This window comes from Bidens hawaiensis, unplaced genomic scaffold (genome assembly GCF_021521415.1).
Source record: "Bidens hawaiensis isolate Kalapana, Puna unplaced genomic scaffold, B.hawaiensis_p1.1 tig00000369_1, whole genome shotgun sequence".
NCBI classification, from domain to species: domain Eukaryota; kingdom Viridiplantae; phylum Streptophyta; class Magnoliopsida; order Asterales; family Asteraceae; genus Bidens; species Bidens hawaiensis.
Genome location: NW_027491028.1, coordinates 5000686 through 5019030, shown reverse-complemented (window position 1 = coordinate 5019030; position 18345 = coordinate 5000686). Strand labels below are relative to the sequence as shown.

At 37.0% G+C, this 18345-nt stretch overlaps 1 protein-coding gene and 2 pseudogenes across 2 annotated transcripts; 2 read left to right on the top strand and 1 right to left on the bottom strand.

The window, feature by feature from the left end:
- Positions 1–3222: 3222 nt before the first annotated feature.
- Positions 3223–4860, top strand: LOC143623034 (mitochondrial carnitine/acylcarnitine carrier-like protein pseudogene; annotated as a pseudogene).
- On the bottom strand, positions 4476–6470 carry LOC143623908 (protein HAIKU1-like; annotated as a pseudogene). The gene is made up of 2 exons (XR_013151992.1): positions 4943–6470; positions 4476–4856 (listed from the first exon to the last, which is right to left on the bottom strand). The product of XR_013151992.1 is annotated as a protein HAIKU1-like (transcript).
- Positions 6471–9995: 3525 nt separating this feature from the next.
- On the top strand, positions 9996–11559 carry LOC143623026 (protein FAR1-RELATED SEQUENCE 5-like). The gene is made up of 4 exons (XM_077094036.1): positions 9996–10534; positions 10612–10870; positions 11049–11200; positions 11379–11559. Exons 1-4 carry the CDS (start codon positions 9996–9998, stop codon positions 11557–11559), a joined length of 1131 nt encoding a protein of 376 aa, XP_076950151.1.
- Positions 11560–18345: the final 6786 nt, after the last annotated feature.

The window sequence follows — 18345 nt, the reverse complement described above, 5'->3', positions numbered from 1 at the left end:
TCTTAAAGGCCATCACTGATGTTGTCAACTTGTGGCTTGGAGGGCTTTGTCCTAAAGTTCTAGCGGAGTTTATTGCTTCGGCACCGTTGACCCCCCTGTTGAAGCCTGACAACGGAATTAGACCCGTCGCAGTGGGGGCCATTTGGAGAAGATTGGTGTCGAAAGTTGTTGTGCGTAAAATAGGGAAAAAGGTGGCTGCTTATCTAGGGGATTTCCAATTTGGGATTGGGATCCCTAATGGGGCAGAAGCGGTATTGCATAGTGCTAACATATTTTTGAGCGCGTTTCATTCTAACGGGTCCCTGGCTATGCTCACTGTTGATTTTTCTAACGCCTTCAACGAGGTGGATCAGACGACCCTTCTCGGGGAAGTTAGCTGCATATGTCCATCCATCTTCCCATGGGTCCAGTTTTTATATACCCGACCCGCCCGTTTATATGTGGGGGATACTCATATTGGGGCTTTTACTGGGGTGCAGCAAGGGGACCCCCCTTGGCCCTCTTCTTTTTGCGTTGGTTCTTCATCCGCTCATCCTTAGGGTTCAGGGGACATGTTCCTTGCCCTTCCATGCTTGGTATTTAGATGATGGCACTAACATTGGCAAGGCTGAGGAGGTTGCTAGAGCGTTGGGCATTATTCGCTCAGAGGGGGCGTCTCTAGGGCTTAGGCTTAATATTCGAAAAACGGAGATTTTTTGGCCATCATGTGATGATTCGAAGAAAGTGTCGGGTTTATTTCCTGGCAAGATTATCAGGCATGTGACGGGAGTTAAACTCCTAGGGGGAGCGGTTAGTCAGGATGTAGGGTTTATTCGGTCTTTGGCAACTAAAAGAGCTTTGAGGGCGGTTGAACTTATGAAACGCCTGCCGGACTTGAGGGACCCCCAAAGTGAGCTCCTTTTGTTGCGCTCGTGCATGGGGGTTTCTAAGTTAGTGTTTGGGCTCCGGACCTGTCAACCTGAACATGTCAAAGAGGCTGTGTCCATCTTTGATGCGGGCCTGCGGGGGGCAATTGAAGATATTGTTGTGTGTGGAGGACCGCATTTTGGGGACCTCCAGTGGAGGTTGGCTTCCTTCCCTATGCGTTGTGGAGGCTTAGGAATTTTCTCGGCTGAGGATGTCTCTGCATATGCCTTTGTGGCTTCCAGGTCCCAGTCGTGGAAATTGCAGGACCACATCCTGCGAAACGTTGGTGTTATGGGGGTAGATCCTGACTACTCTTTTGCACTTGGTAATATTGGAACAACTCTCCCGGACCTTGATCTAGGCGGTTTTACTGATAAGGAGACCGCCCCCAAGAAACCTCAACAAACCTTGGCGAGTGCTCTTTATGGTAAACACGTACATGATTTGGAGGAGCGATTCGATATGACCCCAAGACAAAAGGCAGTTTTAGCTTGTCTCAATGGGGCCCATACCCAGGATTTTTTGACTGTTGTGCCCATTGAAGGTCTTGGGCAACGGATACAGAGCCATCCTTAAATACCGGCTTATGATTCCTCTTTTCCCTCCAGATGAATCATGCCCCATTTGTAAAAAAGCTTGTTTGGATAGATTTGGTGAGCATGCCCTCCACTGTAAGGAATTGCCGGGATTCAAATATCGTCATGACTGGGTTAGAGATGTCTTATGGGATGTGCTTAGGCGTGCCGGGATCTCAGCCAAGAAAGAGGCACCTGTTAACTTTTTAACTGATCCGCGAGAGGGAAGATCTACCCTGCGTCCTGCGGATGTTCTTGTGTTTGGCTGGGCAGGGGGTAAGCATGCGTGTATTAACCTCACTGGGGTGTCCCCGTTGGTGGGGCTGAGAGACAGTGGCTTCGTACCGAGACAGACGGTTTTGAGAGCGGAATCTAGGAAGGTTGCTAAGCATGAGGCAGCGTGTTTGGAGAATCAGCACGTGTTCATTCCATTTGCCTTCGACACTTTTGGATCCCTAGCTCCCAAGGCGGTTCGCTTCTTGGAGTGGGTGCAAAAGGTGGTCCAAAGTGACTCGCAGAGCCCGAGGAACCAAGGATTTATATTTAGTAGAATAGGCTTTGCGATTCAAAAAGGGATAGCGGCGCAACTTGTTGCTCACTTACCCATTATCCAGATGTAGCTCGGTTTGTGTTATATATAAATAATAATTTTATTTAAAAAAAAAGACGTTAACGATGTCTCCCAATTATTTAAATTATTCATATTGGCACCCACCAATTACCGATATAAGAGAATGGGACAAAACCTGGTTTGCGCCCGAGAAACCGAGCCATACTAACTGTCTCCTCCCTGTTGACACCACACCCGAATATATACAACTTATTCAGATTAATTTTAAGCCCCGAACACGTATGAAAGCATCTTAAAAATTCTCGCAACGTTTTTTTAAATTCAAAATACACCGTTCCCCCGAAATCATTGCATCGTCCGTCCACGTATAAAAGGTGGGAGACGATTGGACCCTCATTCAGAGTTTGGATCCCACTCAAGATCCCAACGCGACTCGCACGCCTTATTGATTGAACATGAAGGGCCTCCATCACAATCAGAAACAAGAAGTTTCCTTGTCTCATTTCGAACATGGGAGAGCCATATACTACAACCAAAGACCTTGCCGACAACAGGATCCCGCGAACCATTTACACCATAAACCCCCATCTGATCTAATATGGAATAAACGAAACCCCAGTTCACATTTGTCCTTTGCCTTTCAAAGTCGATCTTCAAGGAAAAAGGATTTAACCTCCTTACTATTAGTCCGTGTCATAATCTCGTTAACTATCGGTCCGTCAAGAATGGAATTGCCTATTAGAAAGGCCGATTGAGTGTCCGATGTAATGAAACCGACTTTTAACACCTTATTTAACCGGTTAGCCAACACCTTAGATATAACTTTGCTAACGATCCATCCCAACTAGAATTATGGGCCGAAACTCATTAAGAAAATAATAGTTTAAAAAAATTATCAAAAAACTAACAAAGTGCTGCGTGTGAAAAATTGTTTTTATATTATTTCTTTAATCAATAAAAGTTGACATCTTATAATAATTTCAGATTGGGTTCTTTACGTCTCTGTAATAACTCTTCTCTATTGGGTTCATCTGATATTTTGCAGAGATGATATATCTCAGGAAATATGGTATTTTAATATTTTTTTAATGAAACTAAAGATTAATAGTTGTATAAGTATTAAAGTATATAACATATGTTTCTCATCTTTATTTTTGTATGAACTTGTGGATGACAGAAGTAGCAAAGGACTTAACTGCAGGAAGAATAGGGGGGGCTGCACAGTTAATAGTTGGACACCCACCCTTTCGACGCTATTTAAGTCAAACTCCAAAGTCAACCAATCCTGCCACCCGTTCAGCTCCCTAGATATTCTAGGGTGATAGATGCAGTTAAACAAACATTAGCAGCAGAAGGTCCAAGGGGTCTATATAAAAGAATGAGGGCCACTAATTTACCACTGTGGCAGCATTGAATGCTGTCCTGTTTACAGTTAAAAGAGTCAAATGTAAGCACTTTGAGATCTAAACCAGGTGCACCATGAGCCAGCAGGTGGTTGCTGGAGCCGAGGCTGGGGTTGCTGTTGCGGTTTTGGCTGCCCCAGCTGAATTGATTAACTGCAGGTCAGTGGTTTTTCTCACAAATTTAACTTTTTCACAACTCAAAAATATTGCAGCTTTGTATATGAATGCTAGAGGTGGATCACATCATGGTGGTTTGTGTTTGTTTAAATATACGTCTTCTCATGAAATTGACCGTATAAGTTTGACCTCAAGGTCAGAAACTCAGAATGTTTAATTAATTATCTAATTAGGATAAACGGGCGCATCAGGTTATATTTAAGATCAGCTCGCTAAAAGCTCAAACTCAGTCGAGCTTACACAAGCCCCAAGCCTGAAAATAAGTTGTTTAATAAGAGCCAAGCTCAAAAATATATTGTTGAATAGACAAGCTCAAGCTTCACTGTTTGGACTCGAGCTAGCTCGCTGGCGTAAATGAACCTATCATTTATATAATTTTAAGTTTTATATATATGGCCCTATATATATATACCTTTATTATATATAAAATTAGGATAAAAATAACTAAATAATGTATTTTGTGATTAAAAGTTATAATTAAATCATATTAATAAAATAAAAAGACATGTATAAAGCCAAAAACAAGCCAAGTTTGAGCTTTAAAAGCTACCCACGAGTCAATCTTGAGCTTTAGACATTGAACTCAAAACAAGCGAAGCTCTAGATTTTGTATATTAAACAACTTGACTAGTTGCTAAGCATACTATCAATAAGTAAAAGAATATTACTTACTTACCCTTTCTTCTTTTAACCCAACTAAAGTTTCATGTCATGTGACTTGTCTCCTTCACTAAAATCAGTGAAAAATATCTTTTTGGATATTTATTATTTTAATTACTTTAATAATAAGAATTTGACAGACTCCACTTACTATATGATTTTACTTCTTACAACATAATCACACTCAAGCCTACTTTCTACAACTAATTTGAAATTAAATTGATTATCTGATTTTCAAAACACACATACAAACACCCCTAACCATTCAAAATGCAGATTGCTGGCCCAAAGTGCACTAGTCGGTGCAGTAGCCGGTCCAAGTGCGCCATTAAGTCATTAACCACTGCAGTGAAGTACAGTGGTCCAATAGTCAACAGATGTAGCCAAGCAAGTCTTGAAGTCAGGAGGCATGAGAGGTCTCTTCAAAGAACTGGTCCCCACACCGGCCAGTTTGAAATTAAAAATATTTGTCCATGTTTGTTCGTTAATTATAAACGAACATGGAAGAACCTCCCACCAAACAATCCACAAACAGTTCATTGAACATTCAATTCATTTACAGGCCTAACGAACCATTAAGCATCGCATAAAAAAAACAATTTTCGGTAACCAAAAACATATCCTGCATTCAATTCATTTACAGGCCTAACGAACCATTAAGCATCACATAAAAGAACAAATTTCGATAACCATAAACATATCTTGCAACAAGTCGACAGACTGAAAAAAAAATATATGAATTTTACTAAACAGAGATGAATCTCTTAGCAAACAACCTACATAATAAATTCAAAGTTGACTCGAACCACATTTTCAGTCAACCACCTAATGTAAAACTTTCAAGAAATAAACGGATGATCACCGTGACTGTCACCAACTATATAGTCTAAAGAAACATTCAAAGTCTATAAACAGAAATCAACAACAGAAAAACAAAACAACTTCAAAGTGACTATCTTACAGCCAATTTACCTTATGTTAAAGTGCTGCAATCTTGAAATCTTGAATCCATACAAAGTTAGCATTTTTATGCTGTTATTCATCAATCCCTCCATCTTGGACTTGGTATTGAGAAAAACCCGGGTGACGGAAACCCTAATCCAGGTGAAGGTGGCGGCTGAGGCCCAGGCCCAAATATTCCTGGTTGAGTCATGGGTGAAAATGAAAAGTTTGGTGTTAATGGTGGCGGATGTTGATATCCGGGAGATAATAACGGGTATGGTGATCGGGGAGATAATAAGTTTAGGTAACCGGTCGGTGATGGCAGAAGAAACTGAGAAGTTGGTGATGGTAGAGGCGGCCCGTAATTTCTTGGTGATGGTAAAGCCGGTGGCGGCCCGTTCATTCTTGGTGACGGCAAAGGCGGGTGGCGGCCCGTTTATTCTTGGTGACGGTAAAGATGGTGGTGGCGGGCCGCCATTCATCCGATGAGAGGGAAAAGGCGGCGGGCCGCCATTCATCCGAGGAGATGGTAATGGCGGCACCGGTGGGTAAGGAAGCAATCCAGACGATTGCTGCTGATGTTGACTTTGACCTTGCATTTGACTTTGCCCTTGATGATTCTGAGGCGGTCCTTGAGCTGAATCAATGATGGAATGCTGTAGGTACCGCATATAAGCATAGATCGGTGACTCTGCAGTGTTGGACCACCCTGTATGATCAACAGGACCCGGTGGTGGAGCCATAGGCGGTGGCTGCAGGCGGTGCTGACCAGGATACGGCGGCCTAGCAAGATTGCCACCGCCATTAAACGGAAGTACCCCGTTTGGCGGGCGGTAAGGTGGCCTCTGTTCCGGTGGCGGCGGTGCATGTTGAATGGCCATTCGGGGTCTAGCAACGTTTAACGGTGTCAACGGGGAAGGGCAGTTTCTTTGCAAGCGCATACTAGGGGGTTTAGACGCGTTTTGAGGCGGCCTAGGAATGGGTTCCTGGGACTGTCGGGAAGGGGAACCCGTAAGCTGTTGAACAATGCTTTGAAAATCATTCTTGTTGATGTTATACACTTGAGGCTGAGGCTGTTGTCTAGCCGGACTAGCGAAATTGGGTTGATGCAAAGGACTCTTCCTGATATTCTTGCCAATTTTATTCACCCCTAAATAATCATTACTACTCCTATTCCTCGAGTAATCCGAATTATTATCCATCTCTTCAGATAAAAATCAAACCTTTTTTTCCCAAATTACCAAACCCTAAGAAACTGAATCAACTTCAAATCGACACATAAGACCTAACAAATGAAAACCCAGTTAGCAATCGAGAAACTGAACACACCTGTGGATGGAATCGAGTTCAATTGCAGCAGAAACAACAAGGTTCGATGTCAGTGAGGCTGAAAGCAAAGAGGTGAATTGAATTGAGTTTGACTTGTGGCGTGGGATTTGAATGTTTCTTTTATTTGTGTTGAGAGTAAATTAAGTAACGAGTGTGAAAGAAACCCTAAATATACGGGAGAATTGGGGGTCAATGGATCATCCCTAAATATACGGGAGAATTGGGGGTCAATGGATCATCGATTAAAATAAAATAAAATAAAATAAAATAAAAGATGGGCGTATTGTCACTGGACAATTTGGGCCCTATTGTGAATTATACGTCTCATGTGACGCACTCGACACGTATAAATTTTTGTTTTATGTTTTTTAAACGCAATTTGAAGTTTGTTATTTTTATATCCAAAATCTAATCTATCACCACCGACAATAATTCAGGGACACAATTACTTTCATTTCATTCGATCTAGGGAATCGAACCCAGACTGCAATCAATATTGAGGGTTTAGGATCGACTGGTTTGGTACAGTACTTGTATTTTACTAAATTTTTGTCTTCAGTATCAAAATTGTACCAAGCATTTTCGATTTGGTATTCGGTTCCAAGTTATTAAAATGATTGATATAGATTAATACCTGCATGATACTTAACGCATCCCTGCTCTAACCAAAAATAACTCATTGTTCTCCTAATTAATTTGATTTGATTCAATCATAGTATTGTGGAATTGCCCTCAAAGTAATAGTTGAGCGTGTCAATCAAATAGTTATTATGGATTTTTTTTAATAACAATTAGATATATTAATCTAAGAGTGAGCTAAGTTTTCTCATATTTTCTCTAATTCTTCCAATGCTTAATAGGAGCATTGAATAGAGAAAAATTGTATATTGGAAGGCTTCCAAATAGCTATTTGATGAGCGAAAATCTACAACCAATTGAGAGTGTGTTTCGTCTTTCAAGATAGCTACTTCAATTCAAACGAGTTCATAATCGGATTTCCATTTTAAATTGGTTCATGTTCACACTCGTGGTTAAATTGTTAAACCTAAGTATGTGAATGGGAAGAAAGCTTTTTAACATGTAAAAACAGTAACCAACTTTGGAATATTATCCGACTCAATACCAACACCAAAATTTTTACTCACCTCAAAATTCGCTATTAACCCTTACATCATGTAAAACCATCTTGCATTATCAATCATCACAGGTTCATCCAGGTGGTCATGGGTTTTTCCATAAGGTTTTCCTCCTAGAAGGCCATAGGTTCGAATCCCACAAGTGTATGCTATTATCAAGAGAACACCATTGTTTTAAGATCGACCTTGGGTAAAGATATGTTAGCAATTGTTATGACCCTTTGAAAGAGACACGAATGTCAGCTAACCAATGTCGTACAAAAAAAATGAAGAAAGTCTAGCATTATCGCCAAATTGTGAAAAAAAATTTCTAATCGCCGGTTCATTTCACTATTATACGTATGTTGCGTTATACGGAGTATAGATCAGACGCGGCCTAAAATTATTATCATTTGATAAAGATGAAAAAAAGGTATTAATACAGCTTGAGATGTAGTATGTGTTAAACCTTAGACAAGTGAATCAAGAACACCAAATACGATCTTGCATAAAACGTTTATGTGACTCTTTTCATTAATAAGAAACAAGAACACAATACTTTCTACTAGAACAAAAGAAAGCTAATGATGGGATTATATAAGTTAATGATAGGATTAAATAACACCCAATACCATACTTCTACTCACTAGGAAACATAATCATACTAGACTTCTAACTTATTTAATAATAAATAAAAGAGCTATGACACCAAGTTATTCAACTTGGTCCCTAAACTTTGGATCTCCACCAAACCGTCCCTTGAGATCTTCCATACCACCCTTATACTTTTCGTATCAACCATTTGGGTCCTTCAAGTTGGTGTTGCACCAAGTTTTACAGTATACAGAAGAAATATTTTTAAATATGTAGATCGTAAACGTGAAACTTCTTCTGCAGACAATATAGATAAAAGTATATATTATAAAATATATTCTTTTCACATACATCATGTACTTATCATTTAATTTTATTTGTATTTATATTATTTTTATCATCGTGTGTACTTTAAAGCTAGTTTTTTTATAAAATATTTTATATTGCAAGTTTATTTTAAATAAAAGGTAAAAGAAAGTTTTAAAAGGCTAATACCAAACATGTTTATATATATGGGTGGGTTATAATAAAAAGAAATAATTTCTTAGGAAAAGTAAGAATAAATCTAAGCCATTGGATCTATGATCTAGTGGTTGAGATTGATAGTTTTAAACTGTCAAATAGTTTTCTAAGATCTAGGATTTAGGCTACATAGTTTCCTAACTCTAAATTTTATACCATTTCTACTATTTCTACAAAACTATGTTTTTTTATTTTAACTCTTCTCTCTCTCTATATATATATATATATGTGTGTGTGTGTATAGAGAGAGAGAGAGAGAAAAGATGGAATACGCTAATCCCTATCGTACAAAACCGTACGCAACAACAGCAAGCGTCGTTCTACACTTATCATTCAGTTGAAAGCGGTTGAGGAGATCCCGTGTATTTTTAAGCGAAAATGGTACGATTGTCTTTTTGATTCCTCATTTAAATTTGGTAATTTGCATATAAACGGTTACTATCCTGATATTTAGCTTAATCAAAATCAATTTCTTATTTTATGCAATAATTTTGTACCAAAAACTATCAATTGAGCTCTCTTGAGTACACGAATCAGTTTTTCAAGCGATTTTTGTGATTTTAGGGGTTTGAAATGGAAGACGATCGCGAATGTAAGTTTTTGTTGTGTTTGAATTAATCAACTGTTGATGTATTGACGATGTTTATAATCGGGGGGCAGTAAATCTGTATGTTAAGAATCACATGATAATTGATTGGTCTAGTTTGTGAGCGTGTTACGAGCGTGTTCATATTAGGACTGTCTTTGATTTTTGATGTTTCATAATATGAACGTATCATGAGCGTGTTATTATATCTGATTATGAGCTGATTATAACGTTGTATAATATGAGCGTCTTATGCGCGTGTTACTATTAGGATTGTTAAAACGGTTTGATTATAATTTTTTAGCGTGTTTTGAGCGTGTCTGGATTATAATTTTTTTTTGATGTTTTTTGTAGATGAATCAAGTGTTTTGGTTGAAGGTCAAGGGGTTGATATCATTCCTGAAGTTGCTTCTTCATACAGACCTGTTAAAGGAATGAGGTTTTCGTCAATTGATTAAGCATTTGATTTTTATTGTGAATATGCTAAAGAAGCTGGATTTGAGGCTCGTAAAGGTGGATGTTACGTGCATGGTGGTGTACTAAATACCAAGTACTTTACATGTTGTAAAGAAGGTCACAAGCCAGCTAAAATGTATGATTCAAAAGGTGATTGTAATGAATCAAGCAAGCCATATTACAAAAGAAGGAAAAGGCCGAAAATTAGATGTGGTTTGTAGAGCACATATACAGTTGAAATCTGTTGACGGTTATTTTTTTGAGGTAGATGATTTTGTTGAAGGCCATAATCATAGAATGGTTGCAGATTCTGATATGCAGTTTGTTTGTTCTGCGAGAAAGTTAACACGTGTCCAAGAGGAAGCCATTTATGATATTTCTAATATGAACTTGGTACCTCTTAAAGCGTTTAACCTTATGAGAACACAGTACGGTGGTTTTGAAAAGGTAGGTGCAACTAAAGATGATTGTAAGAATTTTAAACAAGATTTGAATTGTTATATTGGAGAGTATGATGCTGAGATGATTGTTCAGAGATTGTGTGCGAAGAAAACATTTTCATCCGATTATTCTTTTGAATATGATGTCAATGATGATCGTGAGTTAATTCGTATGTTTTGGGCTGATGAGACTTCAAAGAGTAATTATCTTGCATTTGGGGATATTATATCTTTTGATACTACATTTAAGACTAACAAGTAAGTTTGTGTGTATGTATAGGATTGTCTATATGTATATTTTTTTGTGTGTAGTTTATATGATTTTCTATGTACAGGTACAAGATGGTTTTTGTCTCGTTCACGGCAATTGATAACCCTTGTCATAGTGTTACTTTCGGTGCTGGATTACTAGCTTCTGAAACTATTGAATCGTACACATGGTTATTGCAAATGTTACTTAAGTCGTTTGGTCATGCGTCGAAGGTTGTTGTTACTGATCAAGATCCTGCTATGAAGCAAGCTATTACAGCTGTGTTTCCAAATACAAGGCATAGGTTATGTATGTGGCATATCATGAAGAAAGTTGCTGACAAGGTAACTTTCTTAATTGTGTTTTAGGCAGTTTGAATAATGAGCGTTTGACAAGCGTTTAATGACAATAGTCTTTTTCTTTTTGATGTTTAATGTGTGAGCGTTTTATGAGCGTGACATGAATATATATTGTGTCAACAAGCGTTTACACAAGCGTTTTAACATGTTTTTTGTGTATCAGGTGGGGGCTGATTTATGTAACAACGAAGATTTTAAGAGTATGCTATGTAACATTGTGTTGACCGATTCAATTAGTCCTTTAGAATTTGAGGAAAAATGGCAGGCTATAATGATTGAATTTGAGCTTGACAAGAATAAATGGTTTACTGATATGTATGAAATCAGATTTGACTGGATACCTGCTTTTTATAGAGATGAACTTTTGTCTGGATTGATGCGTACAACATCAAGATCAGAGAGCGAAAACCATTTTGTTTGGAAAGTCTACAAATTCTCAATTAACATTAGTTGAGTTTTTCAACCATTTTGATTTTTGTATGGAGATACACAGATACAATGGCAGACGATGTGATCATGATAGTAGGTACACGTATCCGCAGTTAGAAACCACAAGTTATCTTGAAAGGGAAGCGGTTAGGATATATACAAGAGATATATTTAATGATCTTCAAGATGAAATGAATGAAATTGTTGATGGTGTTTTACAATTCAGTTCTTGTGAAGAAGAATGAAGGTTTTTGAGATGTAAAAAAATGGGTTTTAATGCGTATGTTCTAGGTTTTTTGGAGGTAATTATGAGCGTTTATTAAGCGTTTAGTTTAAAGTTGTTTAAGTTTAAGTTAAATAACAAGTGTTTTACTTTTTTTAGGTTGTGTTTAAGAAGTGTGGTGAGTTTGGTGAAGAGTCTATTGCAACATGCTCCTACAAAAGATTCGAACAATATGGTTTGTTGTGTCGGCATATTTTCTACGTCATCAATATGTATCAAGTCAAGAAATTCCCTAAAAGATATATAAATGATTGATGGAGGAAAGAGGCTGCGGTGAATATCAGAACAGTTCCAATGTCAGAGTTTGGTAATGATCATAACAGGAAGATAAAAGAAATTTCAAGAGAAATATAGTATGCCGGTGAATACCTTATCAATAGTTATGTTGCAGATATTGATGAATTAATTAAAGTTAGAGATGAGATGAATTTGATGATTGAAAAAGCATACTTGACTCGGTATGAAAGGGTACGTCCATCTAAAAGGGATAGATTTGCTGCTGTTTTAGGTTTTGAACAGCCATCAGAAGTTACTGTTCGTGTACCTACTAGAATAAGAAACAAGGGTCGTGGCTCGCACAAAAGAATTAAATCAAAGAAAGAGATAGCCATTAGTCACTCTGGGAAGGGTTATAGGGAGTGTCAAATTTGTCACCTACCTGGCCACAACACCAAAACTTGTAAAGCATTGCAGCAGCAACCGCAACAATGAATTCGTAGTTGATTGTTTTAAATAGAAAGAATTAGTTTTTTGTATTTTAGATTATGTGTTATGTAGTACCTTTTTTTACACAAGCGTTTCACAAACGTATAACAAGCGTATGACAAGAGTATGAAAAACGTATAACAAAAGATAAAAATTTTATTTATTTATTAATTTAATACATGGGGTTACACCCCATCAGACCCCGTCAGCCCCCATCAGCCCCCATCAACCCAAACCCCATCAACCCCCACCGCTCCCTGTCTCTTGATCTTCTCACGCCCATCTTCCTTGAACTCCATGTTGGCTGACAAATTTGAAACCGTGTCAACCAAAGTACCATACACGGAGTCGTAGCATGTAGTCTGCTGCTTGAGGAACTCAGCAGTCTGTGCCTTGAACTCATTATCTGGTAGCTCCATGAGTTCACTGTATGCATCAAGAGTTTTTGATATCTCTTGAAGCACGTAGGCCTGTGAGTGTTGAAGGGCGTTGAGAAACTTCTCGTCTTTTTCTTTCTCAAGATCAAGCTTGGCATTCACCATGCTTTTCACGGCTTTATCACTTGAAAACATTTTTTGTGTGTTTTTTTGAGTTTTTGTGTGTGATATGATTAACAACAATGGATGTGAAATATATAGACATAATTTGGATGTCTACTAATTGTGGGTAGTTGAGATAGAGTTTATTTGTTCAATGTCATTTAATTTGATGTAGGCTATGATCATCACACAAACTGCATTTATTATTTTTTTAAGCGTGATACAAGCGTGATATATATATTTTTTAATCTTGTTTGGTTGTTGACATAGTGTAATTTAATTTAAGTGGTTTGATGTAGGTTATCATTACAAAAATCTTTTTTCTTTGGACTTAAATTTTGGCAGATGAGTTGTAAAAAATGTAATTTTAAGTTTTTGACAAAACTAGATTAGAAATTAGTTTCTTTTTAACGAGATTCGATGGCTTAGCGTGTGAAAGCGTACAAGAGCGTATAATGAGCGTCTCATAACATCGCTCATTATACGTGAGCATATAGTAATGAACTTACAATGTTCGTATGTTGCGTCCGTGAGCATGCACTTATGAACGTTGTTCAAGCGTTTTGTCTTTTTATTATTATTTTTTTACACTATTTTGGTTCGTGAACCTACAGTTGTTTGTTGTCCTTTTTTTTGTACTATTTGGTCCGTGATATTTTTCCTATATATATGCTATATTTTGTCACAGTTATATCCACCCATCTCAAAATCAGTTATAATGGGTGCCTCATCATCTTCATCATCTTTCAAGGAAGCGTTGAAGATGAAAATTGTTGAGCAGGTAGCCGCCGACAAAGCTTGCCGTGACAAGCTAACATATGAGTTTGTGATGCTTAATAATAACATGGATTACAGGGATGTTATTACGAATGTTCTTGTCAAAATGCCTGCTAGTGCTATCCGAGATCTTGCGGTTTTGTTTATGGTTGACATAGGGAAGAATGAGTTAGAACAGTTCAAAGAATTATCAAAGGCAATTCTTGAGCTAAACTGTTCAATTAAATTGAAGTTGGATTTTCTCAAGTCACTATTAGAGTAGGAGGCAAGTGGGTGATGTTTGAGAGTTTGATGAGCGTTTTGTAATGTTTTTTTTAATCATGTACTCCGTAGTATTTTGTGTGGTAATAATAATATTCCAATGTTTTTGTTAGTTGATTTTTTCTAGCATAAGGCCATTGACTAAAATAGACAACAAGTTCAAATTAGTTGTTGCCTTCTTTTGAGTTCTTCAACAATCTCCTCCTCGGGCATTTCTTTGTCGTTATTTTCACTAAATTATTGCGCCTTCTCGATTAGATTATCTCTTTTCTTGTTTATATCCGACAGAAGGATTTTGGCCAAATACTTTGTCCTCAACTTTTTTAGCCGATTCACTTGTTTAGGAAATTCCTTGTAAAATCCGCACGTCCACGGTTTCTTCCCATCATACTTCTCCATGTGTCTCATAGAAAAAATCCCACGATCTACCCCGTTTTCGGTTGTTCTCCATGACATCCTTAATCTTGTGATTGGAGCCTTTTTGATTTGTTCAGCAATGGGGTGATTGATTTTCTTAAGATACATGTAGAATACGGTTCTCTAAAAATACATTAAAAGCAGTTAAGTATTTCACAAATTTTATAATAGATTTTTGTTGAGAGTTTGTTGAGCGTTTACCAGGATTTGGGGATTCTTGTTGTATCTTTCTTCAAAAAGTCTTTTGATTTCTTTTTGTTTGTCTTCTGGATTTTTAAACTTTTTATTAGTCGGTACTTCTTGATGTCCATTGTTGTCAAGCAACTCTATCACTCCGGTTTAAAGGTTGAAAACAACCACATAGAAGTGATCTTTATGTAGTATTGGCACGAAGAAAATAGCAACTTCCTTCATTGTTTTGACATCACACCTCATCATCTCTTTCTCAATGTTGTCCGTAAACGCATCGAGTCTTTGTTCGTTTGTGTGACCAAATTTCTCATTATAATGGTTAGTTGTCTGCATAAGAATTCAAATAAGCGTTTGATAAGCGTAGATACAAAATACATGTTAAAGAGTTTAACAAGCGTTTTTAAGATAACATGTAGAATTAAAGCATACCAGCAGTGTGCTTGTACCAAAGAACCTGAATGGTGATTCTGCAGATTTTTTCTTTTCTTCAAAGTTCAAGAGTTCACAGAATGCATCCATTGAGTTTGTTGTTATATATAAACCAGGACAAAAACTCTCAAAAAATAACCTTAAATGAATCTATGTATGTAGTCTTGAAAACCTCTTCCCATATGTCGTCCAGGCAAAAAAATATATACCCCGCAATTGTTTTTTCATCATCTATGACTGATGTGTTTAGTTCAACCTTTCTTAAAGCATATGGTAATTTCAATGCAGGAGGTAACTTTCTCTTTCTTTCTTCTCTCACCAACTCTTTGTCTTTATTTTCTTGTATTAATGATACAGGAGATGTAATTTTGGGTATCATTTTTCAAGTTGATAAAAATTTTGGGTATCAAATTTTTCAAGTTTCAGCTTTTGAAATTTTCACTTGGTTTTTCTCTTCAACTCTAGTAACTGGAAAACAACAAGTTCAAGTCACTGAAGCAGCTTACTAAATTTTTGTTTTTATAAAGCAAATGCATTTTTTTCTGTCTTACCTATGATATCTTCGAGAGTTGCATCAGTGTTTATGGGATCAACACCATCTTTGGTTTCACCTCCTTATATCATCTATGATGCAAGGGCACTAGACTCTTGGGCATTTGTATGAACATGCATCACATCAGCTCCAAGTGAGATAACTGTGAAGCATAAGTGTGAGCGTGTAGAAAGCTTTTATGTATGAAACTGGTAAAAAAAAATATAGATAAGCGTTTAAGAAGCGTTTAATACCTTCAGCTTCTTTTGGAATTGCAGCTTCTTTTGGATGCACCACATCAGCTCCAAGTGAGATAACCGTGAAGCAATAAGTGTGAGCGTGTAGAAAGCGTTTATGTATGAAACTGGTAAAAAACTATAGATAAACGTTTAAGAAGCGTTTAATACCTTCAGCTTCTTTTGGAATTTCAGCTTCTTTTGGACTTTTTGCAACAGTGTGTTCCATCTTGTCGTCTTTCGATCCAACTTGTGTATCTTTCATATGAAATATAAACATATTAATAGAGCGTTTGACAAGCGTTTAAGTTTATTATTTAAGCATATTAATAACTTCTTTTGCCCATGCGAGTACTGTAGAGACAACTGAATCAAGTTTATTATTCCCTTCTAGCTCTGTTACTATAATTTCTTCATCTTTGTTTACTTGAGATTCATTACCAATGACAGCTGTTATATAAACTTTTATAAATAATATTCTTTTAAGTTGTATAAAAGAAGTTTTTAATTTATTACCTTTTCTGGGCTCCTCAACCTCTGTATTTACCACTGCATCACCACACCTTGCATCACCAACCCCTGCACCATCAACAGTTTCTCCGTATTTTATCTTTTCTTCTGATAGATTATAAACTTCAGGAATTGTACCACTTCCTTCTTCACCAACCACAGTGTCTGAACCAACTACTGCATCTGAATGAACTGACTCAATTGCGGCAGCTGTATAAGAAGTGGGAACTTTCAAATATATATATATATATATATATATATATATATATATATATATATATATATATTGATAAAGAATTAGATTGTTTTTCTCACCTAAATTAAGGAGTGTGTTATTTTTCATGGTTTCACTTTCTTGTGTTTTGGTAACCACATTATGATTGAACATGTCTTCCCAATCACAACACCTAGCAAAGATATGTGGATTTGATAGATGTTTTTCCTTCCCTTTACGGGCCAATTTATTGATTTCTTTGCAAAGTATTTCAATTTTCTCCATTTTCTTATCCATTTTCTTATTCCAATGCTGTAAAATGAAAATATAGTTTTTAACTAAATTAAGATATTCTGATTTGATGGATGTCTCACATTTTCTTCCTTGGCTTCTTTTGGTGGTAGGTAAGCAGATATTCCAGACAGCTGAAGTGGGGTCATATAAAAGTCGACCAGCTCTTGTGTGTGTTCCCAATGGTATTTGTAACATCAAATGTGAATACGTATCATCATCATCATCAAATTCGCCTTCGGCATTGTGATCGGCATTATCTGATTCTGTTTCACTTCCCCCATCTGTCCCAGATATATGTTAATGTATCATTAAAAGAAATACACATTAGAGAGTTTTTAGATGAAAATAACAAGTTTTTTGTTACCATGTTTTTTGTTGTCACCATCTTTATCAGGCTGATGTATCGTGTTGTCACCAGCAGGTGCCTCACCAACTGTTTCTGCATGTTTATCAGGAGAAGGAATATCAACTGTATTATCAGCAGCAGTTTCAGGAATTATCTTGTCACCGGTGGCTGCAATCTCACTAGCAGCTACTAACTCACCAGAAGCTGCAATTTCACCAGCAGCTGCAATTTCACAAGCAGCTGCAACATCATCTTTACCAGCATCAGCTAGGGGTGTTCACGGTTCGGTTCGAAACCGTGAAACTGCCCAAACCGGTCGGTTGGTTTTAAAAATTTCAAACCGCAGCGAATGGTTTGGTTTACAGTTTATATAGAAAACCAACCGTATAAAACCAGACCGTATTGTATAATTTAATTATGTTTAATTTCTTAAAATATCTTAAATTATATGAATATATTTGTTAAATTAGAACTAGTAATGTATATAATATATTAATTGCAGACTTGCAATGAATTAGAAAATGTATTAAGTCAAACCGTTAACTTTTTGATGTATTTTGGAATATTAAAGTTTGTTCACATGATTATTTTGATGTGTGTTAGAACAACTTGTATTTACACTTAGACCGTGAACATATCGTGTTTAAACATGTTTGATATTTGCAAATTATTGACAACTTTACTATAAATATATCATACCATATGTCGAACAATTTGTATAAAAACCCGAAAGGCCCAAACCGTTAAACCAAACCGTTAGTAACGGTTTGGTTCGGTTCTTTCTACGGTTTGGTTATGGTTTGCAAAAACTAAAACCGTTACTAACGGTTTGGTTTGCGGTTTGACCCTAAAACCCCGAAAACCCGACCGTGAACACCCCTAGCATCAGCAGTATCAGTTGTAGGCTCAAGTAATCTTTTGTTTGCAGTTTCAACATTAGCTTCAACATCATTCTCATATGCAGGAGCGTATTCCTCGTTTTCAGAATCATCATCTAAAGGAGGTCCATTATTATACAAGTATTTCTCCATCCTTGCAAGAGTTGTTGTTATGTAGTTGACTGCAGGTGTTGTGACCGAAGTCCCAAATGGACCATATTTCTTCTGGTACTCATGTGTGTAAAGCATCGTAAGGAAGGTGATTGGACCGTTGTATTATTCATTGACACCTTTCTATTCTTCATTTGTCATCTTTAGGTTTTCAATTACATAGCTGCATCAGTCCATATTTGGAATATCTGAGATTTTATCGATTGCGGTGATGAATTGTTGGTTGACCGTTGTTGATTTTTTTATA

Coding starts and splice junctions, on each gene's coding strand:
- LOC143623026 (XM_077094036.1), top strand. CDS start 9,996: ATGAATCAAGCAAGCCATATTACAAAAGAAGGAAAAGGCCGAAAATTA. Junction 10,871..11,048: donor TGAAGAAAGTTGCTGACAAG/GTAACTTTCTTA, acceptor TTTGTGTATCAG/GTGGGGGCTGATTTATGTAA. Junction 11,201..11,378: donor AATAAATGGTTTACTGATAT/GTATGAAATCAG, acceptor GGAGATACACAG/ATACAATGGCAGACGATGTG.